This window comes from Mustela nivalis (genome assembly GCF_964662115.1).
Source record: "Mustela nivalis genome assembly, contig: HAP1_SCAFFOLD_2159, whole genome shotgun sequence".
NCBI lineage: Eukaryota > Metazoa > Chordata > Mammalia > Carnivora > Mustelidae > Mustela > Mustela nivalis.
Window position 1 is genome coordinate 26768 of NW_028134505.1, and position 21971 is coordinate 48738.

The 21971-nt window shown below is 36.6% G+C and overlaps 1 protein-coding gene across 2 annotated transcripts; it reads right to left on the minus strand.

Annotated features, from left to right (window-relative positions):
* Window positions 1-9124: 9124 nt before the first annotated feature.
* ZNF639 (zinc finger protein 639) lies at window positions 9125-21457 on the minus strand. 2 transcript variants are annotated; one of them, XM_082750981.1, is made up of 6 exons: window positions 21283-21457; window positions 17992-18063; window positions 17060-17128; window positions 15544-15654; window positions 13426-13560; window positions 9125-13305 (listed from the first exon to the last, which is right to left on the minus strand). In XM_082750981.1, exons 3-6 carry the CDS (start codon window positions 17115-17117, stop codon window positions 12152-12154), a joined length of 1458 nt encoding a protein of 485 aa, XP_082607107.1. In that variant the 5' UTR covers window positions 17118-17128; window positions 17992-18063; window positions 21283-21457; the 3' UTR covers window positions 9125-12151. The 2 variants fall into 2 exon arrangements, with proteins under 2 accessions (XP_082607107.1, XP_082607106.1); XM_082750980.1 differs by lacking the exon at window positions 21283-21457 and adding an exon at window positions 21062-21238.
* Between the last annotated feature and the right edge of the window lie 514 nt (window positions 21458-21971).

A 21971-nucleotide genomic window follows, 5' to 3' on the forward strand; every position in this document is an offset into this window, starting at 1 on the left:
TTAAACAGCACCTTCTGATTTATTGGGTCCGAGGTGAGGCCTGAGAGCGTGCATTTCTGACATCCTTGGAGAGCTGCTGCTGCTAGTCTTTACATGGCTTAACTGTTGGTCTGGAGATTGCTTTCCTGGGCTAGTAAGTGAAGTGCAGTTTTGCACGTGAAGCCACCTCATCTTCCTGAGCCTCAGGAAACCTTCCTGAGCCTCATCTATAAAACTAGAGTACTAATAAGACCTACCTTATAAGTTCTTGTGAAAATTAAATGGGTCGATAGCAGGTAAAGTGCTTATAACAGTGCAGGGTATATAGTTAGAGCTGGATAAAGAAAGATTAACGTTTTATTGGAATATATAAATATCGATTAAAAAAATGAAATAAATGAGATCATTTCAGATGTGCTTCCTACCCTAAAAAAGGAAAAAATGACAATGGGATAGACTATGGGAAGAAAAATGAGAAAAACTGAGCCACACAGGGTGATCCTTTCTGGGGAGATACTTCCTTGATTTTTCCCAGGAAGCCAATCCTTGGAATATTGGAGGAAGAGTGGCACAAATAGTGGGAACAGGAAGTCCAAAGGCCCATAGGAAGGAGAGTGGTATAGTGGATGAAAAGGAAAAGGCCAGTATATCTAGGATGTAGGGAGGGAGAAAAAAATGTGGGAAGTTTAGAGAGGTAGGTAGCTGTAGAATCATACAGGCCAAGATTAGAAGTTTGGATTCTATTTTAAGTGCAATGGCTAGCTGTTTTAAACTTGAGGACTGATAGGACTTACATTTTAAAAGGTCACTTTGGTTGTCCTCTAGGTATTGGACTCTACCAAGATTCCACACAATGTTTATTAAAGAGCTATTCTACTGACTGGAATTAGAAGTATCCATCTAAAAAATGGCTTTTAATATTAGTAATATACTGGAGCTGTAGGCGTAATTGCAAAATAAACGAATCATGTGACTTCAGTGTTCTATGCTTTTTAATCCCTTATCTACTTTTACCAACCTTCTTCCGCACTGTATACAAATGCACACACATAAACAGTATGCTACTCATTCTGCTAGGAATCCTTATATTGTACTTCTAACAAAATTTGTTTTCTAATAAAGGTCTATTTCAGGGCACCTGGGTGGCTGTCTTCGGCTCAGGTCCCTGATCCAGGGTTCTATGTTGGGCCTGCTACTCCCTCTTCCTCTGCCCCTGCTCTTGAGTGCTTTCTCTTGCTCATTGTCTTTCAAGTAAATAAGATCATTTCAGATGTGCTTTTTTCAGATCTTTTTAAAAAAAAGATCTATTTCAATAAATAAATAAAATCTTTAAAAAAAAAGATCTATTTCTACAATAGATAAAGGTCTGTTTATGTGAGAAAACTTTGCATTATAATGTAAATGACGACTTGGCAGTTGCATACTTTGCTAGTCAGAGGGTTACAGTGTGTATCAGTCAGGATTCAGAGGACAAATTTATCGCAAAGAATTGGCTTCTGTGATTGTGAGGGCTGGCTAGGCAAATCCAAAATTTGTAGGGCAAGAGGTCAGTAAGGGCAGATTGGAAATTCAGTGGTTCTTAAAGGGGCAGAATGGAAATCTTTGGGCAGGACCTGATACTGCACCATAGGCACCATTCCTTTTTAGGAAAATCTCTTTTCTCCTCTTAAAGCCTTTTAACTGATTGGCTCAAGCCCACCCACATCATCCCCAAATAATTTTCTTTATATAAAGTCTACTACTTGTAAATGTTAATCACTAATACTTTCCCAGAAACACACAGATCAGTGTTTGATTGAATAGTTGGGTATTACAGCCTACTCAAGTTGACATATAAAACTGTCTATCACATTGTTATGGACTTTTTGGGAAAATTATTCAAAATTTATAATGTGAAGGCTTTTGACCCAGCAGTCCTAGGAAAATAAACATGTGGACAGAGACTTAGCTATAAATAAATAACCAAATACTATATATTCAAAAATACAAATAAATATTTTAGTAAAGTATTATTTGAAACCATGAAAAATTATAAACAATACAAGTGTTCCCCCAAAGGAGATGGGTTAAATAAATTGTGGTAAGTGGACCGTATTAAATATGATGTAGTCATTAAAGTTTATTTTAGGGACGCCTGGGTGGCTCAGTTGGTTAAGCAGCTGCCTTTAGCTCGGGTCATGATCCCAGCCTCCTGGGATCGAGTCCCACATCGGGCTCCTTGCTCGGTGGGGAGCCTGCTTCTCCCTCTGCCTCTGCCTGCCATTCTGTCTGCTTGTGCTCGCTCTCTCTCCCTCTCTCTCTGACAAATAAATAAATAAATAAAATCTTTAAAAAAAAAAAAGTTTATTTTAGAAAAATATTTGACATAGATATATTCCCCAGTACATAAAAATATTTTTGTAAATCATGTAATACATACATTTTATTTCTGGATGATAATATTACATGTGATTTTTTTTCCTTTGTAGTTTTCTGTTTTCACAGTTTCTATATTAAGCATGTATTTTTGTAGTGAAAAACTATAAAGTTTTTATTTTAATTCTTAATAAAATACTTGTGCATCTAGTAACAATTCTGACTGATAAGCACTATAATTAACAATGGTTTTAAGGCATTAAGCAAAAAGGAATGAAATTTTAAGGATGAATTTCAAGCATCTGGCAGCATATGGAGGGTGAAAGCATTCACCACCTTTAAGATCTACTCATATGTTCATTCAACAAATATGTATTGAAGAAGAAATCTTTTAATGTTAAAATATGGAACTTGAGGGGCGCCTGGGTGGCTCAGTGGGTTAAAGCTTCTGCCTTCGGCTCAGGTCATGATCTCGGGTCCTGGGATGTAGCTAGGGCTCTTTGCTCAGCGGGAAGTCTGCTTTCCCCCCTCTCTCTGCCAGCTTCACTGTCTATTTGTGACCTCTGTCTGTCAAGTGAATGGATAGAATCTTTAAAAGAAAAAAAAAATGTGGAACTTGAAATTTGAAGACCTCAGTGCAAATCTAGACTATGCCACTTAATAGCTATGTGAAACCCTTAATTATTCAAATCAGCTCTGAGCATAGGGAATCTGAAAGGGAACTTTTGCTTTATTTTTAAATTTTTAAAATCATGATGGTGCCCCTTTGTTAATTCTACAAATAATAATTACATGGTTAAAAAATTATTATATTTTAAAGTAAAAACGAACTATAAATTACATTATAACAAATGTTTTAATATAATAGCTAATAAATCATTTAATCCATTCTTCTTATAATGGAACAGGCTTCATGGGCAAAAACCAGCAGAGTAAACATAAAGAAGAAAAAAATTGGGGCGCCTGGGTGGCTCAGTTGTTAATGATCCCAGGGTCCTGGGATTGAGCCCTCCTCTGGCTCCCTGCTCGGTAGGGGGTCTGCTTCTCCCTTTCCCACTCCCCCTGTTTGTGTTCCCTCTTTAGCTGTCTCTCTCTCTCTGTCAAATAAATAAAATCTTTAAAAAAATTAAAATATAAAGACTAAAACAAATACAGATTAACAAAAACTAAAATGTAATTATTCAAAAAACTTATAAATTTGACACACCACTGCCATATGTGTTCAATAATGTCAAAAACAAGGAAGACACATATCAAAGGAAAATAACTCCAGATATATACCATAAAGCAAATAAATTTGAAAACTTAAATGAAATGTAAAATTTCTGGGAAGGCATCAAATACCAAAATTATTCCAAGAAAAAAAGAAAAATTGAATAAGTTAATAATCACTCAAAGAACTGAAATGGCAATTTCCAATGCATGTGTGTCTTTTAAAAGCCAGGCCTAGATGATTTTAGAGGTGACTTCTTACCAAACACTTTAAAAAGAGATTAATCTTATCTGATATAGGATTTGGCTGGGAATAGAACAAGAGAGGAAACATCCAACTTACAAGAATAGAATAACCTTGATACCACACCGGATAGGACGTACAAGTAAAAAAAATTACATTTGTGAATGTAGAAGCAAATATTCTCCATGAAATCTTAGCTAACTGAATCCAACACTGTATTTGAAAAAAGTTTTTGTCCAAACAGGGTTTTCCTGGAAATACAAAGTTAATTCCACATCTGAAAATCAACCAATATAATTTATTATATTAGTAGATTAAAGGAGAAATCTCACATAATCATCTTAATAGGTGCACAAAAAGTTATTGCTTAAGTTTAATATTTATAATAAAAGTTCTTAGAAAACTAAGAAACCTAATAAAGACTACCTACCAAAATCTACAGTAAACAAACTTACTGGGGAAACTTTAGGAGTCTTACATCTAAGACTAGAAACAAAAAAGGAATGCCTGCTATTGCTAGTTCTGCGCGTTAATAATGGCACTCATTAGTAATAGCAGTAAAGTTACAAACAAATTCTGTGATTTAAAAAAAGCTATTAAGGACATTTAATTCCTTAAGTTTATGTCATTCAGAAGTTATATGATTATTTATATTAAAAATTGAGCAAAGATGGCTATTAGAACTAAGAAGACTAGAACCTGAAAAGGTATTTATATACAAAATCAATGTTTAAAAGCCAGAAGCCTTCCTATGTACCTGTAATAACCCATTAGAAAATAAACATGCTAAAGAAACCTAAACTGTGAAGAATCTAGGCATGGACTGGACAAAAACTACATATGACCCTCATTAAAAATAAATTAAAAGAACATTAAAAAGAGACAAGTGGAGAAATATACAATATTCACAAAAGGAAAAATTTTAATGTAAAGACGTTACTTCCCTCTAAAATGATTTAAAATTTTAATGCAATTGCCACAAGACTTCAGACGGAATTGGAACTAATCTTAAATTTACATGGAAGAAGAAAAAGTCTACCAATAACTAATACAATTCTCCCAAAGAGTAAAGGGAGTAAAGTCGCACTACTTTATACTAAGACATATTGTAAAACCCTAATATTTTAAGCATACTGTAACTGTTTAAGCCTGGGGCACTGTTGCTAGAACAAAGGAATATATATGAGTACAGACACAGACCTGTATGCCAGTTATGCCTGTAGGCAATTGATATATGATAAAATTGGTATGAACACTGAGAGAAGATGCATAATTTAACAAATAGTATTAGGGAAATTGGCTCACTTGAATCAAATAACAACAACAACAATTTGAATCATACCAACACACAAAGAAACTCAGATGTGGACACGCAAAGTATAACCAGAAAATTATTAGGGGAAAATAACTTTATGACATTGGGGTTAAAGACAATTCTGTAAAGAAGATGCAGAAAGCACAACTTGTAAAGGGAAAATGTAATGGATCTATCTACATTAAAGATTTCTATTCAAAAAAAGATATTAGTAATATATAACAACCTGGGATTTTTTTTTTTTTTGCAGTATATATAGGAAACAAAGGACTTATATTTAAATTTTATTAAGAACTTTTGAAAGTCAACCAGGAGAGGCAGTTCACAAACTAAGAAACCAAAATATCTTGTTTTAAGATATCAACCTTGTTAGTAATTTGCTAATGCAAATTTAAACAATAATATTGTACTACTTTATGCTCCTCAGATTTACAGAAAATTTAAAATGTGGTATGATATTAATTTTTGGTAAGGATGTAGAGAAATGTGATTTGCTGATGGGAATATAAACTTTAGCCAGTCTGAATAATATTTTGGAAGTACTTAATCACACATATATTATGTGTATATGTAACCCACACACCCCCAAAGAAAGCCAAAACAAACCCCAAACACCTCAATACATACAAGAAAGTTCTGGTAGCCTTGTACATAAAACAAATACTTAGAAATGCAAAAATTACTCAGTTTGATATTTAACTGAATTGACTTCAGAAATGTGAGGGAAGAGTTTCCTGCCTTATATGGTAAATCTCTTTGAGGACAAGAACCATAGTTTATTTATCTTCATATCCCTGAGCACACAGCTTTGGAATTGATATTCCATAGCTACTTATCAAATAGAAGAGTAGTGAAATAGAAGTTTTTAAGGAGTTGCAGAGACTCCATGGTCTATTTGAGAAAAATTTAGTAATATTATGTTATATATAGCATATGTATATGTCATATATATATATATATATATATATATATATATATATATATAAAACCACTGTTCATGGTTATAGTCATACAATTTATAGTTAGCAAACAGGGTTTAAAAATCACTCATATTTTGGTCCTGGACTCTGACATTTTCTCTCTTCAGGTGTCTAGTATAACATTCTATGAAAAAAACAAATAGGGCATATTTAAACTTTCTCTAAAGAAAAAATTTTAAGAGTGATGGGGAAATTAGAAGTTCCATTTATTCTAGCTTAAAAAGTATTTGACTAGGGCATCTGACTCTTGGTTTCAGCTCAGGTCATGGTCTCAGGGTCATAGGTTTGAGTCCTGCCCCAGGCTCTGCACTCAGCAAGGAGTCTGCTGGATATTATCTCCCTCTTCCTCTGCCTCTACTCTTCCTCCTGCCTCGAATGCTCCAAAATAAATAAATAAAATCTTTATAGAAAAGCATTTGACTAATGGTACTAGATAACCATTCTTCTTCTTTTTTTTTATAACCATTCTTCTAAACTATGAACAAAGAAGCTCAGATCAGAATTTTGTATTCTTAAATTTTAGTCTTTAATGTATCATTTACCCAACTTTTCCATGTCTATGTATCATTATTTACTTCATATTTTTTTCAATCTGCTTTTTTCTTAAAAAAGTCAGTTTTGTCCTAAGTAAATATATTCACAATTCAGATTTTATGTGACAGTTAACATATAATTTATTGCCATGAAAACAAAACTTGTATCACATACAATTATTTTTATATGTTGTGCACTTTATGAGTCTGGATTAGAAGACCTCTGAGATCCCTCCCAGACAGACTGATATTCCATCATTCTAGGTTAGTTCCTCTACCTCAGTATTTTAATTATTCAGTAAAGAACACTGAATGAGTGCCATAAGGAACTTAACCATAACCTTGTGACCATAAAAAAGTATTTATTAAGATCTGTGCCATGATACGCCTGGGTGGCTCAGTGGGTTAAGCCTTTGCCTTCATCTCAGGTCATGATCACAGGGGCCTGGGATCGAGTCCCGCATTGGGCTCTCTGCTCAGCAGGGAGCCTGCTTCTCCTCATCTCTCTCTCTGTCTATCTTTCTGTCTATTTGTGATCTCTCTCTCTGTCAAATAAATAAATAAAATCTTAAAAAAAAAAATCTGTGCCATGATATTCTGCTTCTTAAAACCCAAGATAGATTCACTGAAATTTATAAATTCAGCACAGCCAACTGCTATTAGAGAGGAACATGTAAAATGTTTATAGGGTATAGAAACCAGTGATGTGGTATATGGTGTGAGGGAAGTTAAATTAACAGTTTGGAGAATAGAAGAATTAAAGAAAACAAATTTACTTTTGCCGTTTTAATTGGGAAAATTTTAATCTTATGAGACTTCCTGGAGGTATGGAAAACTTGTAAAGATGAAGGTAATCAACCATAGATTTTTTTTTTTTTTTTTTAAACAATGACTATTTTTATTTTATTTTTTTTTTTTAAAGATTTTATTTATTTATTTGACAGAAAGAAATCACAAATAGACAGAGAGGCAGGCAGAGAGAGAGAGGGAAGCAGGCTTCCCGCTGAGCAGAGAGCCCGATGCGGGACTCGATCCCAGGACCCTGAGATCATGACCTGAGCCGAAGGCAGCGGCTTAACCCACTGAGCCACCCAGGCGCCCTCAACCATAGATTTTATTTGAGGAATATGTTTTAGAAACATGAATAATGAAGGTAACCCTAAATAAAATGAACAGGGTAGGCAGGAAAAGAGAATCTAATATTCTCAAACTTCAGTCAATTCAAATTTAGAACAGAATGGTGAATGGCCTTCACACAGAGAATTAAGTAAGGAAAAAAAAAATACCCACCAGAAGTTACATTTTATGGGTATGATTCCAATTCCTGCTCTCAGGTTATTCTAAAGAGAAGGGCAACAAAAGTATCAGTCATTTCAAGTAAAAGTTTTTTGGCCGTGGACACTATCTGGGTAAGGTTAAAAGCTAGAAAACTTTTGAGTTTTCATTCAAAACATACTTTTCACTAAATTTCTCAGGGTATAAGTCATTCAGTTCAATATTTTTAGCAAGAAAAAGACTATTCAGGTTATACTCACTTGCCTTTTTAAACAAAAAATAACACACTTTTAAACCTTTTAATAATAAAAACTCCTTTAAAAAGCTGTCTAAATAATCAACCTTCTTAAAATGTGGGAATAAGACTAGTAGGTAATATGATATTTCTATGTAGCAATGTGAGAGATTTTTTTTTTCATTTTTTAAATGATTTTAAGTAATCTCTATACCCAACATGGTACTTGAACTCACAACCGTGAGATCGAGTCCCATGCTCTACTGAGCCAGACAGCTGCCCCCCAAAATTGTTTCTTTTTAGAATAAAGAAATTACTTTTCACAAATAAGATTTATTTGGGTTTGGGTAGTTACCAGTTTAACACCAGGATTACGAAGGAGAATGAACTTAAGGAGGTTGTGATGACTGATGCTTTAATACAGGAAGTCTTTATCCAGAAATTATTTTCAATGACGAGTATGAAGTAGGCTTCAAAGAACACTGTCTTGGGGTGCCTGGGTGGCTCAGTGGATTAAGGCCTCTGCCTTTGGCCGGGGTCATGATCCCAGGGTCCTGGGATGGAGCCCCATATCGGGCTCTCTGCTTGGCAGGGAGCGGGCTTCCTCCTCTTTCTCTGCCTGCCTCTCTGCCTACTTGTGATCTCTGTCAAATAAATAAATGAAATATAATCTTAAAAAAAAAAGAATGCAGTCTTAAAATTTTTTAAATTACAAATTGAATGCATAACTTCATATAAACATGTAAATTACTTTTAGCTTTGTGAATTTATATTTTACAACATGAATGTATACCTTTCTTTCTCTTAGATTTGAATGTTGTCTTAAAAGATTTTTTTATGGAAAGCTAAACCAATGTAAGTATATGTAAATCCATAACCTAAATGCCTTGAATGAAAATTCTTGTAGATACTCTGTCTTTAGTCACCAGAACTTAAAGTTATAGGCAAAGGAATATATATCCCCAAATTTGATCTTAATTTATAGGAATCAGACTGTTTTTGCTTTCTTTTTTTAATTCAAAGATTTTATTTATTCATTTGAGAGAGAGAACAAGAGCAAGAGAGCATGAGAGTGGAGAGGTCAGAGGGAGAGCCGACTCCCTGCGAGGAGAGAGCCAAATGCAGGACTTGATCCCAGAACTCCAGGATCATGACCTTAGCCAAAGGGAGTTGCTTAACCAACTGAGCCACCCAGGCGCCCCAGGAATCAGACTATGTAAACACATAGGTAAACCTGAGTAACCAAATTTGCTTTTCCTTGGGATGCTTGGTCTTAATTATTTGTTTTCACTTAAATTCTTAACAAATATTGATTTTTTGGTAAACCAATCTGATTCCCAAGAGGATTGGGGCCATTTGATTTTCATTAACTTTCTCAAGTTTGTGTAAGTCATAGTGCTTTTAAGCATTAAAATCCACTAAAAATTAATCATAGTAGTTTGGGAAACATACTAAACTTCTTACAATAGGTAGTAATACTGACAAAAGAAGCAAAAGTAAGGTTAATGGTAAAGTGCCAGAAATTAAGTAATACAGTGCTTTGCAAATTAGATTTAAAAATTAGGAATAGTGTTATTCCAAACACACACACACAAAACCTTACATTTACTACACCTACCAGTAACTCAGCAATCCCCTAACAACACACTATGGACCCTGTGAAACGGAGAAACCGGTTAGTATGTGATGACACACATTCATGAAATCTAAGAGTTGATTTAAAATGGTAAAACTGGCAAATTTACGAGCAGAAGAGAGGCTTTTGAATAGCGCACAATCACTTTAAAATTTTGGAGTACAGGAAATTTGGAATTTCATAAGTAATAACTCATTGCAAGGTGAAGATAAAAAAAGCAAGAAATAAAATGGCCCAATGCTACTGCCAAGAATTCTTGCTGCGAAGAATCCTATTGTAGTGCAAATAAACATCACGATCAATTATGTATTCTCAGACTTGAACTGTGCTTTAAATCACAAGAGAGTTCAGTGGAAATGTTTGCTTTTTTGGGGGGAAAAACCAAGAAGTAGTTAAAAAAAATCTCTTTTTAGGTAGGGTTGTTTTTCTGAAGAAGTTCCTTAAGCTAAAAATATAAACCAGCTGTCATTGACTTATTTGAAAGTGGAGTCAAAGCAAAAAGTTTTTATTGGGCAAACTGTCAGTGGGATGTGTCCTCAAGATGCAGATTCAGTAAAATTACATGGGTCTAAATTTGGATTAATATCTCTTGAGGTTTCATTACAATTACGTTAATTTGATTACTAATGTGATCAAATGTAAAGTAATAAAATACAAAATTGAAAAAAACCCACTAAGGCATTATTTATTTAAAGTCTGTTTCCTAAAAATAAAATTCTTGAAGGTGGATGTATATTAAAAAGGCATTAAAAAAAGAATTACCAAGAAGGCAGCCAAACAGCTATGTTAAGTAGTCATGAAAAACACCCCAAGGACAAAGCTTGGATTTTAATGTAACATGGTGTAATGGAAACATTAGACTGGAGGCCAAATAACTTGGATTCTACTCCTGTCTCCTATAACTGGTTTTGTGACCTTGGCCTATTTCAACAAGAAACTTAAGAGAACTAGAGGGTTTAGACCAGATGGTTTCTAAGGTTCTCTTCCAGTTTAAATACTCTGATATTAAGTCTTAGAAACATTTCTATCAGGTAGCCCTGCCTGGAATATGTTCAAATCAGATGAGTTTCTAAAAATACACTTATGCATATATGACAATAGTAGAGCCAAAAATGATTATTTTTGAGAAAACTTGTTGTTGCCACCATTCTCAAAATAGACTAAATTTCCACAGTTCTTGTAGTGGGAACACCATAGGTCATAAATTGATCTCTTCAACTGTATCAATATTCCTGAACAATACTGTTTGTTAGTAGGAGTTCATTGGAGTTCAATGATAGACAAAATCATATCTTTGCATATTGCTATTTAAGAAGCGGCTACTGAATTGTGGTTTTGTCTCTTTTTCTTCAAATGTTGAAGTCCTGAGCTCTCGTACCTCAAAATATGACCTTATTTGGAGATTGGATCTTTACTAGGTTAAAATAAGGTCATTAAGGTTAGCTCTAATCCAGTGACTTTATAAAAAAGGGGAGTTTGAGAAATAGACTTGCATACAAAGAGAACACCATGTGAATGAAGATGGCCATCTACAAGCCGAGAAGAAAGCCAGAACCCCTCATCTTCTAGATCTTTGTAATTCCAGATTAATACTTCAGTGGGTATTCTCAGTCAATAAATGATTTGTCATCACCAGTTTGAGCTTACTTCGCTGTTACATAACTGAAAATGAATTGTGAAAATGTTGAGCTATTAAATGTTACTTTTTATTGTCTAACCCCTTACCAGTTCCTCCTCAGTCTCATTTTAAAATCATTTAACTCATAGATAGGGGCTAAAATAGAATGAGAATAAAAAAAAAAAAACCATCAACAAAACTGGATCTTCCCTTCCTACTGTAATACTTGCTTCCTAGTGTTGTTAAAAGAATAATACAGATGGAGAGTCCACTGAGTCTTGGAGATAATTCCTGATGGGGATTATCTGGGAGGGTTTGGGTTCTTATAAATGGAAATATCAGTGGACTTAATTGTATGGTACATTGTATTTAAGTTCTGATAATGCAGTACTTTGATGACTTCAAAGATGGAAAAACTGAGTTTGTCTTGAGTTTAAAAAAGTTAATAGCACCCATGGTTACAAAAGGAAAACTGTAGTCTAGTTTCTTTAGTACATCTGTTTCTCATCAATTCATGAAATCAGAGGTTCTGTAAGAAACAAGATGACAGACACCAAGAGTGGTTAAAACTATCATGCACTGAAAATAACACATTTAGGATACCATTATATACTGAAAAATGTAGCAATGCCAAGAAAATTGGACAATTAAAAAGCTTACTTGTTAAAAGCAATTCTCATAAGTTATGTTTAAAATCATCCATTTTAACATCTCCAAAAAAGTCAAATTTATTATTTTACATTAACATTATGGCAGGTAAAGAAAATAATCAAGTCGTCTCATGGACTGGAAGGTGACTTATTAATTCCCTTTCATTTCCAAACCTCATCAAGCAGTCACTACATTTATGAGGTAAGTCAGCTGAATGCTTGAAATCTAGATGGATTTTAAGATCTTCAATTTGTCCTGTTGAATATTCACAGTATTGACATAAATAAATCCCTTCAGATAAATGTGAATTTAAATGTTTGCAATATTCTAGCATACTTGAAAAGCCTTTCCCACAGTCATCACAAACATGAGGAAAAATTTTAGTATGTTCAATAGCAACATGCCTGTTAACATTTGTATGAAGTCTACTCCGAAAACCACATACTTGACACACAAAAAAGTTTTTACATTTGTCAAAGGTAATTTTGCTTAAGAGGCTGTACTGTCCATGTTCTCCATTGTTATACTTATCACTCAACTCAATTAATTTACATGCATGTTCATTTACCACATGGCTATGCAAGTCTTCTGGATCATTTGTTTCATGTTCACAAAACTGACACAAGTACTGTTCATCACAGCTGTGCTCCTGGAAATGTAGGTAGAGTTCACTGCTTGAGGAGAACTGTACATCGCACTGCTCACACCAATAGAGGTGGTCACTAAAATGGGTGTCTGCAATGTGCTGGCTGAGGTTCTCAAAAATCACTGTTTTATAATCACAGTATTTACAAATGTAGGGATCCTCTTCATGCAGTTTGGCATGTTCGATCAAAAGCATGTTGGTAGAGAAACTTTCCTTGCATACTCGACACACATTTGAATCAGTACGCTTATGCTTCAGGATCATATGCTGCTTTAAATCAGAAAAATATTTGCTGTTGAACTCACAAAGTTCACACTTATAGAGACCACTGCTATTGGCTCTCAGTAAAGGCCACTTCTGTTGGGCAGTCACATTCAGAGCTTGGCTCTTGTCAAGAATTTTACAAAGTTTAGCTGGTGGCTCCTCATCAGTTTGGTCTTGAAGACTTTCTGAGGAATTGTTTTCTGTCTCTATATCATAATCTTCAGAAATTGCATGTACTTCTGCAGCAATTGGAACATCTTCAGCAGTGTGAACTTCTATAGGATTTTCCTCCTGAGTCTGTTGGTTGACTGACTCAGGTGAGTCACACTCTTCATCACAAATTTCAATATCAGCAGATTTTTCTGAAAAATATAACACGTCTATTATCATCACTAAATAAGACCTAATGAATAAATAATTGGCAAAAATTTTTTCATTCATCTATATAAAATAAGCAAATGCTATCAACTGGTTTCCCTAACCTGTAGAAAAGGCAGTGTGGTCTAGAATTCGAAGTACAGGACTGGGAACCAGGTAGTTTTGATTTCTATTTCTGGCTTTGATTCCATCTGTAAATTTTGGCAAGTCATTTGATGTCTCTGTATCAGAATCATCATCTGTAAAAAGAGATTTGGAATATTATATATATCAAAGCATTAAATATTAATTACTATTAAACAAAGCACTAAATGTTTTAAATAAAATTTTGAACTCCCACAGGAACTAAAGGACTTAGACTTAGCCAGGAAAAGAGATGTTATCCAACAGACACACAAAATAATCTGTCCAAACAAGCAACTGCTTTTGCATCTGTGCCCCATTTGGACTAGAATATACTTATTAAAGTAACTTAGGAATTTTCAGTTTAAATTACGGAGTTTGAGTAAGCCTTTATTCCCTCAGCCCAGACCCCATGTTTCAAAGTTAGCATGGGGAAACTGAAATACAGGTCAGTAGAAAAAACTAGGCTTCAATATCATGTCACTGTTGTTTTTAAAAGACTTTATTTTTAGGAGTTCTCAGAAAAAATTTGAGAAGATAATACAGAGGATTCCCATATATTCTGCATTCAGTTTCTCCATTCTCTTATATTACATTTCAATTTCTCTATGCTCTTAATATGATACATTTGTTACAATTAATAACCAATACCAGTAAGGTGGTATTAACTAAAGTCTATACTTAAGCAGATTTTCTTAAATTTTTCCTAATGTTCTTTTTCTGTTTCAAGAACCTAAGATTTCACATTCCATTTAGCTGTCATCTCTCTCTCTAGATACTGTTAGCTGTGGCAGTTTCTTAGACTTTCCTTGTTTTTGATGACCATGACAGTTTTGAGGAGTAGAGATCAGGTATTTTGTAGGATGCCCCATGATTAGACTGGGATTATGGGTTATTAGAGGTAGACCAGAGAGGCAAGCTGCCTTTTTTTATCACATCATATCAAAGGTACATAGTACTTACATGATTTTTTACTGTAGATGTTGACTGTGATCACCTGGTTGAAGTAGTATTGATCAGGTTTCTCTGCTGTACTCTTTTTTTTTTTTTTTAAAGATTTTATTTATTTGACAGAGAGCACAAGTAGGCAGAGAGGCAGGCAGAAAGAGGGGGAAGCAGGCTCCCCGCTGAGCAGAGAGCCCGATGTGGGGGTCGATCCTAGGACCCTGAGACCACGACCCAAGATGAAGGCTCTCCATAGAGTACTCTCCATACTCTATGTTTTGGAACGAAGTCCCTGTATGCAGTCCTCATTTAAGGAGTGGAAAGTTATGTTCCACCTCCTTGAGGGAGGAGAGTCCACATAAATAATTTGGAATTCTCCTATACAGTTTCTAACTTATTCATTCAATTACGTCTGTATGGACTCAGGAATATTTATTTTATATTTTGGGGTTCTAATTTTTTTTTTTTTCCCTTAAATTGTTTCAGCTTTGACTACTGGGAGCTCTTTAGTTGGCTCCTGTGTTCCTCTGACTACCTGGATCATGTGCGCGTGTTGAGTACTTCCTTATTTTCTGGCACTACAAAATGCTCCAGGCTCATCTTATGTATTTCCCACCTTAGAACTAAATCAACCATTTCTCCAAGTGCTAGTTCTTTTTATTGGAGAATGGTTTTAAAAACTAAATCTGGGCTCACTCCCACTGGGGTGTCATATCTTTTAGGCCCTCTCAACTAACAGAGTAAACACGTTTGTACAGTGCTCCATGTACACAGACATAACTATAATTATCTCTGTATGTAACCATCTGTGTCTCCATTAAGCCAAACATGAGTTCATACAAATATCTTCAACTCCTTATGCTTTTTCCTAACCTTTCATCATAAATGCTCCCAGCTCTGGGTCAGTCTTGATTTTCCACCAATTCCTTGTCACTAAAATGGACTTAGGAGAGTGTGCTTTTTATTTACAGTTCTGAAATAATGCTAAAAATTAAAAATTCATACTTGCTTACAAAAAAAACCCCATTTCCTTACATTTAAACAAACTGAATATGTGCCCATTTAGAAGTCATAACTTTTACCCACATTTTCAAGTAAGAAATAAAAATATATAAAAGCAACTTAAAGGATATTTTGGAAAATATTAGATATACCTTTGTTGTCAAAGTATTTTAAGTCCGGTTGTCTCATAGAACAAACACTGTAACAATGATCAGAAAAAATTCCATTGAATCCATCTGCAATTCTGCTTATTCCAGAGGAATCTGAACATAAGAGGAAAATTTTTAAAATTTCAAGTAAACAATTAAACATGTAAAGCCATCACTTTATCCACCATATATAAATTTTCATATTTGTAATAAAGTATATTTCCTTCAATCCTGAAAGCCTCTATATTTCAGATCTGATAGTGACATTGAGCTTTGCAAGAACCACCAATTACATGATTTACAATATAACACTTGAAGTACACAAAGACAGATTTGCCTTACTGTCAGAATTCCACACATTATAAATATGTGATAAATATATTAACTGCAAAAAACTTTGAATTAACACTGAATTAACTACCAAGAAGATCTGCCATGTAATGAAAAGAAAGTAAGGCACAGGAGAAATAGTCTGAGGACCAATGAGGGCTTCTGAATAGTCATTTCAAGTCTTGTTGGGAGAGGTTAAGAGGCAGTAAACTAGGCTTAATTTCCTCAGATATGAAGAATGAATGTGTAGCTTGGGTGGGCTAGCAGGTATGCTAGAGACTATCTCAAATATAGATATGTGAGATTAGTTACAGGTGGCAAAAAAGATCTATATTTTTTTTTGCACCAACATATACTTTATTATTTAGTTAAACTTATTTAAATTCAATTAATTAACATATAGTATATTATTAGTTTCATTAATTTCATAGGTAGAGTTCAAGGATTCATCAGTTCGATACAACACCCAGTGCTCATTCATCACATGCCCTTCTTAATATCCATCACCCAGTTACCCCCTCCCCTTCCCCCCTCCTCTCCAGCAACCCTGTTTGTTTCCTATGATTGAGAGTCTCTTATGGTTTGTCTCCTCTCTGCTTTCATCTTCTTTTATTTTTCCCTCCTTTCCCCTATGCTCCTCTGTTTTGTTTTTTTCTCTTTCTGTTTTGTTTCTTAAATTCCGCATAAGTCAAATCAAAGACCTCTCTCTCTCTCTTTCTTTTTTAAAGACTTCTCTTCTTAAGACCTCACTTATTGCCAAGATAGTAGAGCCAACCTCAACCAAAGGACCTAAAATAACATAATCAAAATAAAGTTCACATTTCTGAAAATAATGTATAGGATAAAAAATTTATCCCCAACAATCCAAATACCTTCCACCAAGGTTAATGTACCTTAAGAACACATAAGCAAATCTCAATTAATGCTGTATAAGCATGCAACTCTGGATATCAAATTTTAAATATCTATCAACTACTCAGTTGTATATATTAAATAATGTCTGTAAACTTCTGATGTGCGCCGAGCATGTGGGACAATGAGGAATATGTATTCAAAGAACTTAAAGCTTTCTCTTACCTGAAAACTGACCCAGATATTTAACTGTTATCTGATCATTTATAAGAAAATGGATAAGAATACAATTGCATGGGACTCAATCCAGGGCCCAACTTTAAAATAATCCACTGACCTGAGTAACGAGAAGGGTGTAATGTCTTCCTTTTTCTTTTTTTAGGATATTCATTCATATCTTTGCAATCTAAAAATGGAAAAATTTAACAAAAATGTCACAAATAAAGATTGTTAATATTTTATAAAAATTCCTCCTAACTAAAGAACTTGCTGGGAATAAGAAGTATGTGCGCCACTTGAAAATCTACTTTGTAAGAGAAGTGTTAAACAGTGCTTCCATTTATATTTTGGATTTACTTTTCTTTTCTTTTCTTTTTTTTTTTAAAAAGATATTTATTTATTTATTTATTTGTAAGAGAGAGAGAGAGAGAGAGAGCGCGCGCGCGCACGCGCGAGCACAAGTAGGCAGAGTGACAGGCAGACACAGAGGGAGAAGCAGACTCCCTGCTGAGCAAGGAGCCAGGTGTGGGACTTAATCCCAGGACCCTGGGATCATGACCTGAGCCAAAGGCAGCGGCTTAACCAACTGAGCCACCCAGGCGTCCCTGGATTTACTTTTCTGATCAAGTTTAAAGGCAGGACACCAATATTTTTTTTTTTCTTGGTGAGGTTGAGAAGTCCATTTCAAATGTTGATGTAATTTTAAGAACAGGATAATTACAATAAACCATGCCCTTAAATTATTTTTATTTAAAAAAATCATTATAGTACCCTATTAAGAATATGACAGGTACATTTCTTACAATTGGGAATATTTTGATACAGTTTTCAAGCTAATGGTGGATATACGCCCTTGAAAAATCTGTATCGATCCCCTGATTTCCAGAAAATATACTCATCATATAGAAGCTCAGAATATGATTTTCAAGATCACATTCAACATTCTATTTAGAACAAAACAGATAGCAACTTTTGTTTAATCATTAAATGATTAACTTCTAATGGACTGTTATAAAATTGACTAAATGGTTTTTATCACATTCCACTTACTTGGTATAATTCTTAACACTGTAGTGAGGAGAAATGAACTACAGGGAAATTTTCACAGATGGTAAAAAATGCCTGTAGGAAAAAACACAAAGGAAGTCACATTAGCAAAAATGTATTTCACTTCTGAGACTCAAGAATACTATGGCACCGGTCTCTAATTAACTGGAAAGTTAAATGGAATTAATTCAAGTATAAATAATCTTTTGAACATATTGTATTAAGCACTAAAAGCTAATAAATATGTGAGTATATACATGTGTCATATTTCTTTGAAATGAATCTACCTTCTAAAACTATAGCTATATTTTAACACCAAAATAGGAATATATATCTGGTTATTCAGCCATAATGAAAGCAAACCAAATCAGACTTTGAACTGTTTAAGTCCTTACAGATTGTTTAACAATACAAGGACAATAACCATTTACTGAACACCAATCATGTGCCAGGCCACTTTATCTTATTTAATCCTATAATATGAAAAATATACAACACTCCCTTCAAAATTGATTATATATCAATTGATGTACTGATTGATGTATCAACTGATGAGGAAACCAAGGCATAGTAAAATCAAGTCCAGGAAATTCTTTATAAGTGGTAGCACTGGAATCTGAGTAAGGATCTAATTTTATAGCACATGCTTTGGAAATAGGGAGATACAAATAGGGAGTTATAATTCAGGTAACAGATTAATGTCAGAATCAGAATCACCTCTTCCATTTCAGGTTAGTGTTCTTTCACTGTAGAAGTGGCCAAGTAAGGAATGTCAGAAAAAGAAATGGACATTTTCTCTGCCAGCTTTATATGCTGCCTTTCTTATCATCAAAGTCATATACATAGCAGGTAAACTTGATATTATTACTGAGACCATCTTGTTTCTAATGGTAAGGTACTTGAGGTGCACACACTATTTTTGCTGCTTCACTAGGTTCTGGGTACTAGGTTATTAGCTTTATAAGTGATGTGATCATATAGTAATAAGACAGTGATTTTCAGTTTATTGAGCATTCTCCTCTTATTTTATTTGATCTTCACAATCCTGTGAGGTACACAGAAGGGTTACCACCAAACTCACTCCAATTTTACTGATGAGGAAACATTCAGTGAAAGTCAGTAACTAAGTGGCAGAACCAGAGCTGAAAAATCATGTCTTCTGACTCTTGAGTTTTGAACAACTAACTGTGTAAGTAATTTTTGTTGCTAATCACTATTACCAGCACGTTACATCTTCCAGTTCTTAGTCACCAACAGGAAGAAGGGAAGGGAATCACCCAAAGAAACTGACAACAGTTAGATTTATAGAAATAGTATCTCTCTATAAAATGGCTTACCTAATACAAATAGCATTCCTTGAACCCTTCCCAATCAAGTACATTCAAAAACTTCTCATTATGCCATAAACTTAAACCTCAAGACTCATTCCTAATACCTCTTCTGTACACTTCCAGAATTTATACAGCCCAGGGTATTAAACTTCATGTTTTACATGTTCTAAAACTGTCCGGGAGAACAATGAAAACTATCGGCCCAACATTAAAGTAGCTTCTTGCTATTTCAGAACACACTTTAAATTCTTTCTAATTTGAAGAATGAAAAAGCAAGGAAAGGAAACCAAGCATGGCACTAAAAATTAATCTTTCAAGTTGGCCTGGATTCAGGCTGTCAGGTGAGAGGAATAGGATCACCTTGATCAGGAAAGGTCTGACTCCCACCCTTTCAGCATGATGCTAAGATGCCTACTCAAGACCAGAAATGCTAACATCTTTCATTTCAGCAAATATTCTTATGTGCTTTTTGTATACATAACTGCCCTGATGAAGAAGTTTGGTTTTTTACTCAAAGATGTCTTATCAACCTCCTCACTAGGTCTTCCTCTCATGGGGAAGGTTTTGAGTCACCTTCTCATTCGCTCTCTCTTCCCCATTTAACAAACAACCCATGTAATACATGTCACAGCAGGTTATAAGTTAATTTAAATTAATTAAATCACTTTGAATCTATTCACCCAGGAAAAACATTGTTAATATTTTGGTATACAGACATCTAGACATTTTCCTAGGCTAAGGTATACATATGTATGTTCTACATTTACAAAAATGATACCATGCCACATGAAACATTGATTTTTTTTTTAAAAAAGCAACTTACAAAATACCTATCAGCATCTCTCCACCTGTCATTTTTTTCAAGAATGTCTGTACAAAATGCCATTTAACACGCAATCAGTACCTATATCAAACAGATCGACATCGAAGGCCTTTCATCTAATATAAGTACTCTCTAACTCGTATAAAAATAAGGCAAGTATTCACAATCAAAAGCTCTATTTTTACAAGGTTTTAAAAGCAAGTTTTTTTCATCCTCCTTTCAGAATAAGTACATATTCTCCAGATTTGAAAAGAACTGAAACACCAAAATGTTTCAGTAGAGTTTTTAAACTAGAACCCACGGTACGTCCAACTTGAGTTACCAGTCTTTGCCCAAATTTTTACCTCTTCGCAAAGAGGTAATTGAAATTATTTCAAATTACTCGCGTCGTAGGTTGTACTGAAAAAGAAAAGCTAAAGGGGTGTAGGGGCACCCGAAGGGGGTGGGCAGGCCCCTGGCCCGAGATGTGAGCGCCAGGCTGCATTCGGCCGCGGAGGCTTGCGGGCGAACAAGGGATTCGCAGCGAGTCCCCAAGCCGCTCCGCACCGCGGGGGGCCAGCCTGGCACCGACCGGCTTCGGGAGCCCAGGCGCCACCGGACACGCGGGTCAGAGGGGCCGCGCAGGAGACCCCCGGACCCAGCCGCCTCCACGCCCGCGCCACGCGCCGGGCCCAGCAGGGCCAGGCGACCAGCGAGGACTCCTAAACCCCGACCCCAAAAGCGCCATAAAGAAAACAGCAGCAGGGGGCCGAGCGTCCTCCGCGGGGGGTGGAACTGCCTCCAGGATGGGGGAGGGGCCGCCATCCCGTCTTAAAACGGAGGCAGGGTTTCATTTAAAGAGACGTCGTGGGGTCTTCCCTGCCCTCTCCTGTGGGAGGCTGCGTCCGCACGCCGCCGGCCCGCTCCTCCTCACACTCACCAGGACTCCGGGGCCCGCCCAGGCGCAGCTCCGAGGCGGCGGCGGTAGCCGAAGCGCCCGAGTGCGGGCGGAGCGGCCGCGCGGCCCTGCCGGCGGGCGGCGCCGCGGTGGCCCTCGCGCTCTCGGGCGCTCCCCCGGGCCGGCCCTTCTCCCTCCCGCGCGCCTCACGCCCTGCCCGCCAGGCGCCAAGCCCCAGGCCCCAGCTCGGCGGCCGCACTCACCACCTCGCTCCGCGCCTGCGCCGCGCACCTCAGAGGCCCGCCGACAGGGCGGGGGAGGTGACGAGGTGAGAGTGGGGGGGCAGGGGATCGGGCGGCGCGGCCTCGCCGCACACCAGACCTGGGAGGGACCACCGGCCTTTAGCCCCCGGGGGTGGCCCGGCAGCCCGCGCCCCCTGCCGGCACTTCTGTGCCGCCGCAGGGTTCTTCCGGGCTGGGTACCGCCCCTCCGGAGCCTAGCGGGTGATTCCACTCCCTAGAACTGCTCCCCGCAAGGCCGCCGAGGGAACTTCCCTGCCACGGGCTCCCGAGCTTTTCCTCCCGCCTCCAGAGAAGTGGGAGAAGCGCGGCGAGCTAGCGGCCCCTTTCCCACCTGGCTCCTCCAGGGGGCGTGCGAGAGCGGTCTTCCACGAGTTCGGCAAGGCAGATGGCATTTCAGCCCCCAGAGCGGCGGCTGCTTGCTGGGGACGCAGAGGGCGACGGCCTTGCCAAGGTTGTACCGCGTCCCCACGAAAGAACTACGCAGGGGTAGGAGGCCGAGAATTTTGAAGATCGCGGTCGTTATTAGGCTTCAGGCCGATTCCTTGATTCAAGAAATCCCCGTGGAATGAATGTAAAATTTTAGAGGATTGGATTAGATGATTTAATTCCTTTTCCGATTTAGAGCTCCTAGGAGCAGACGTGGAAAAGAT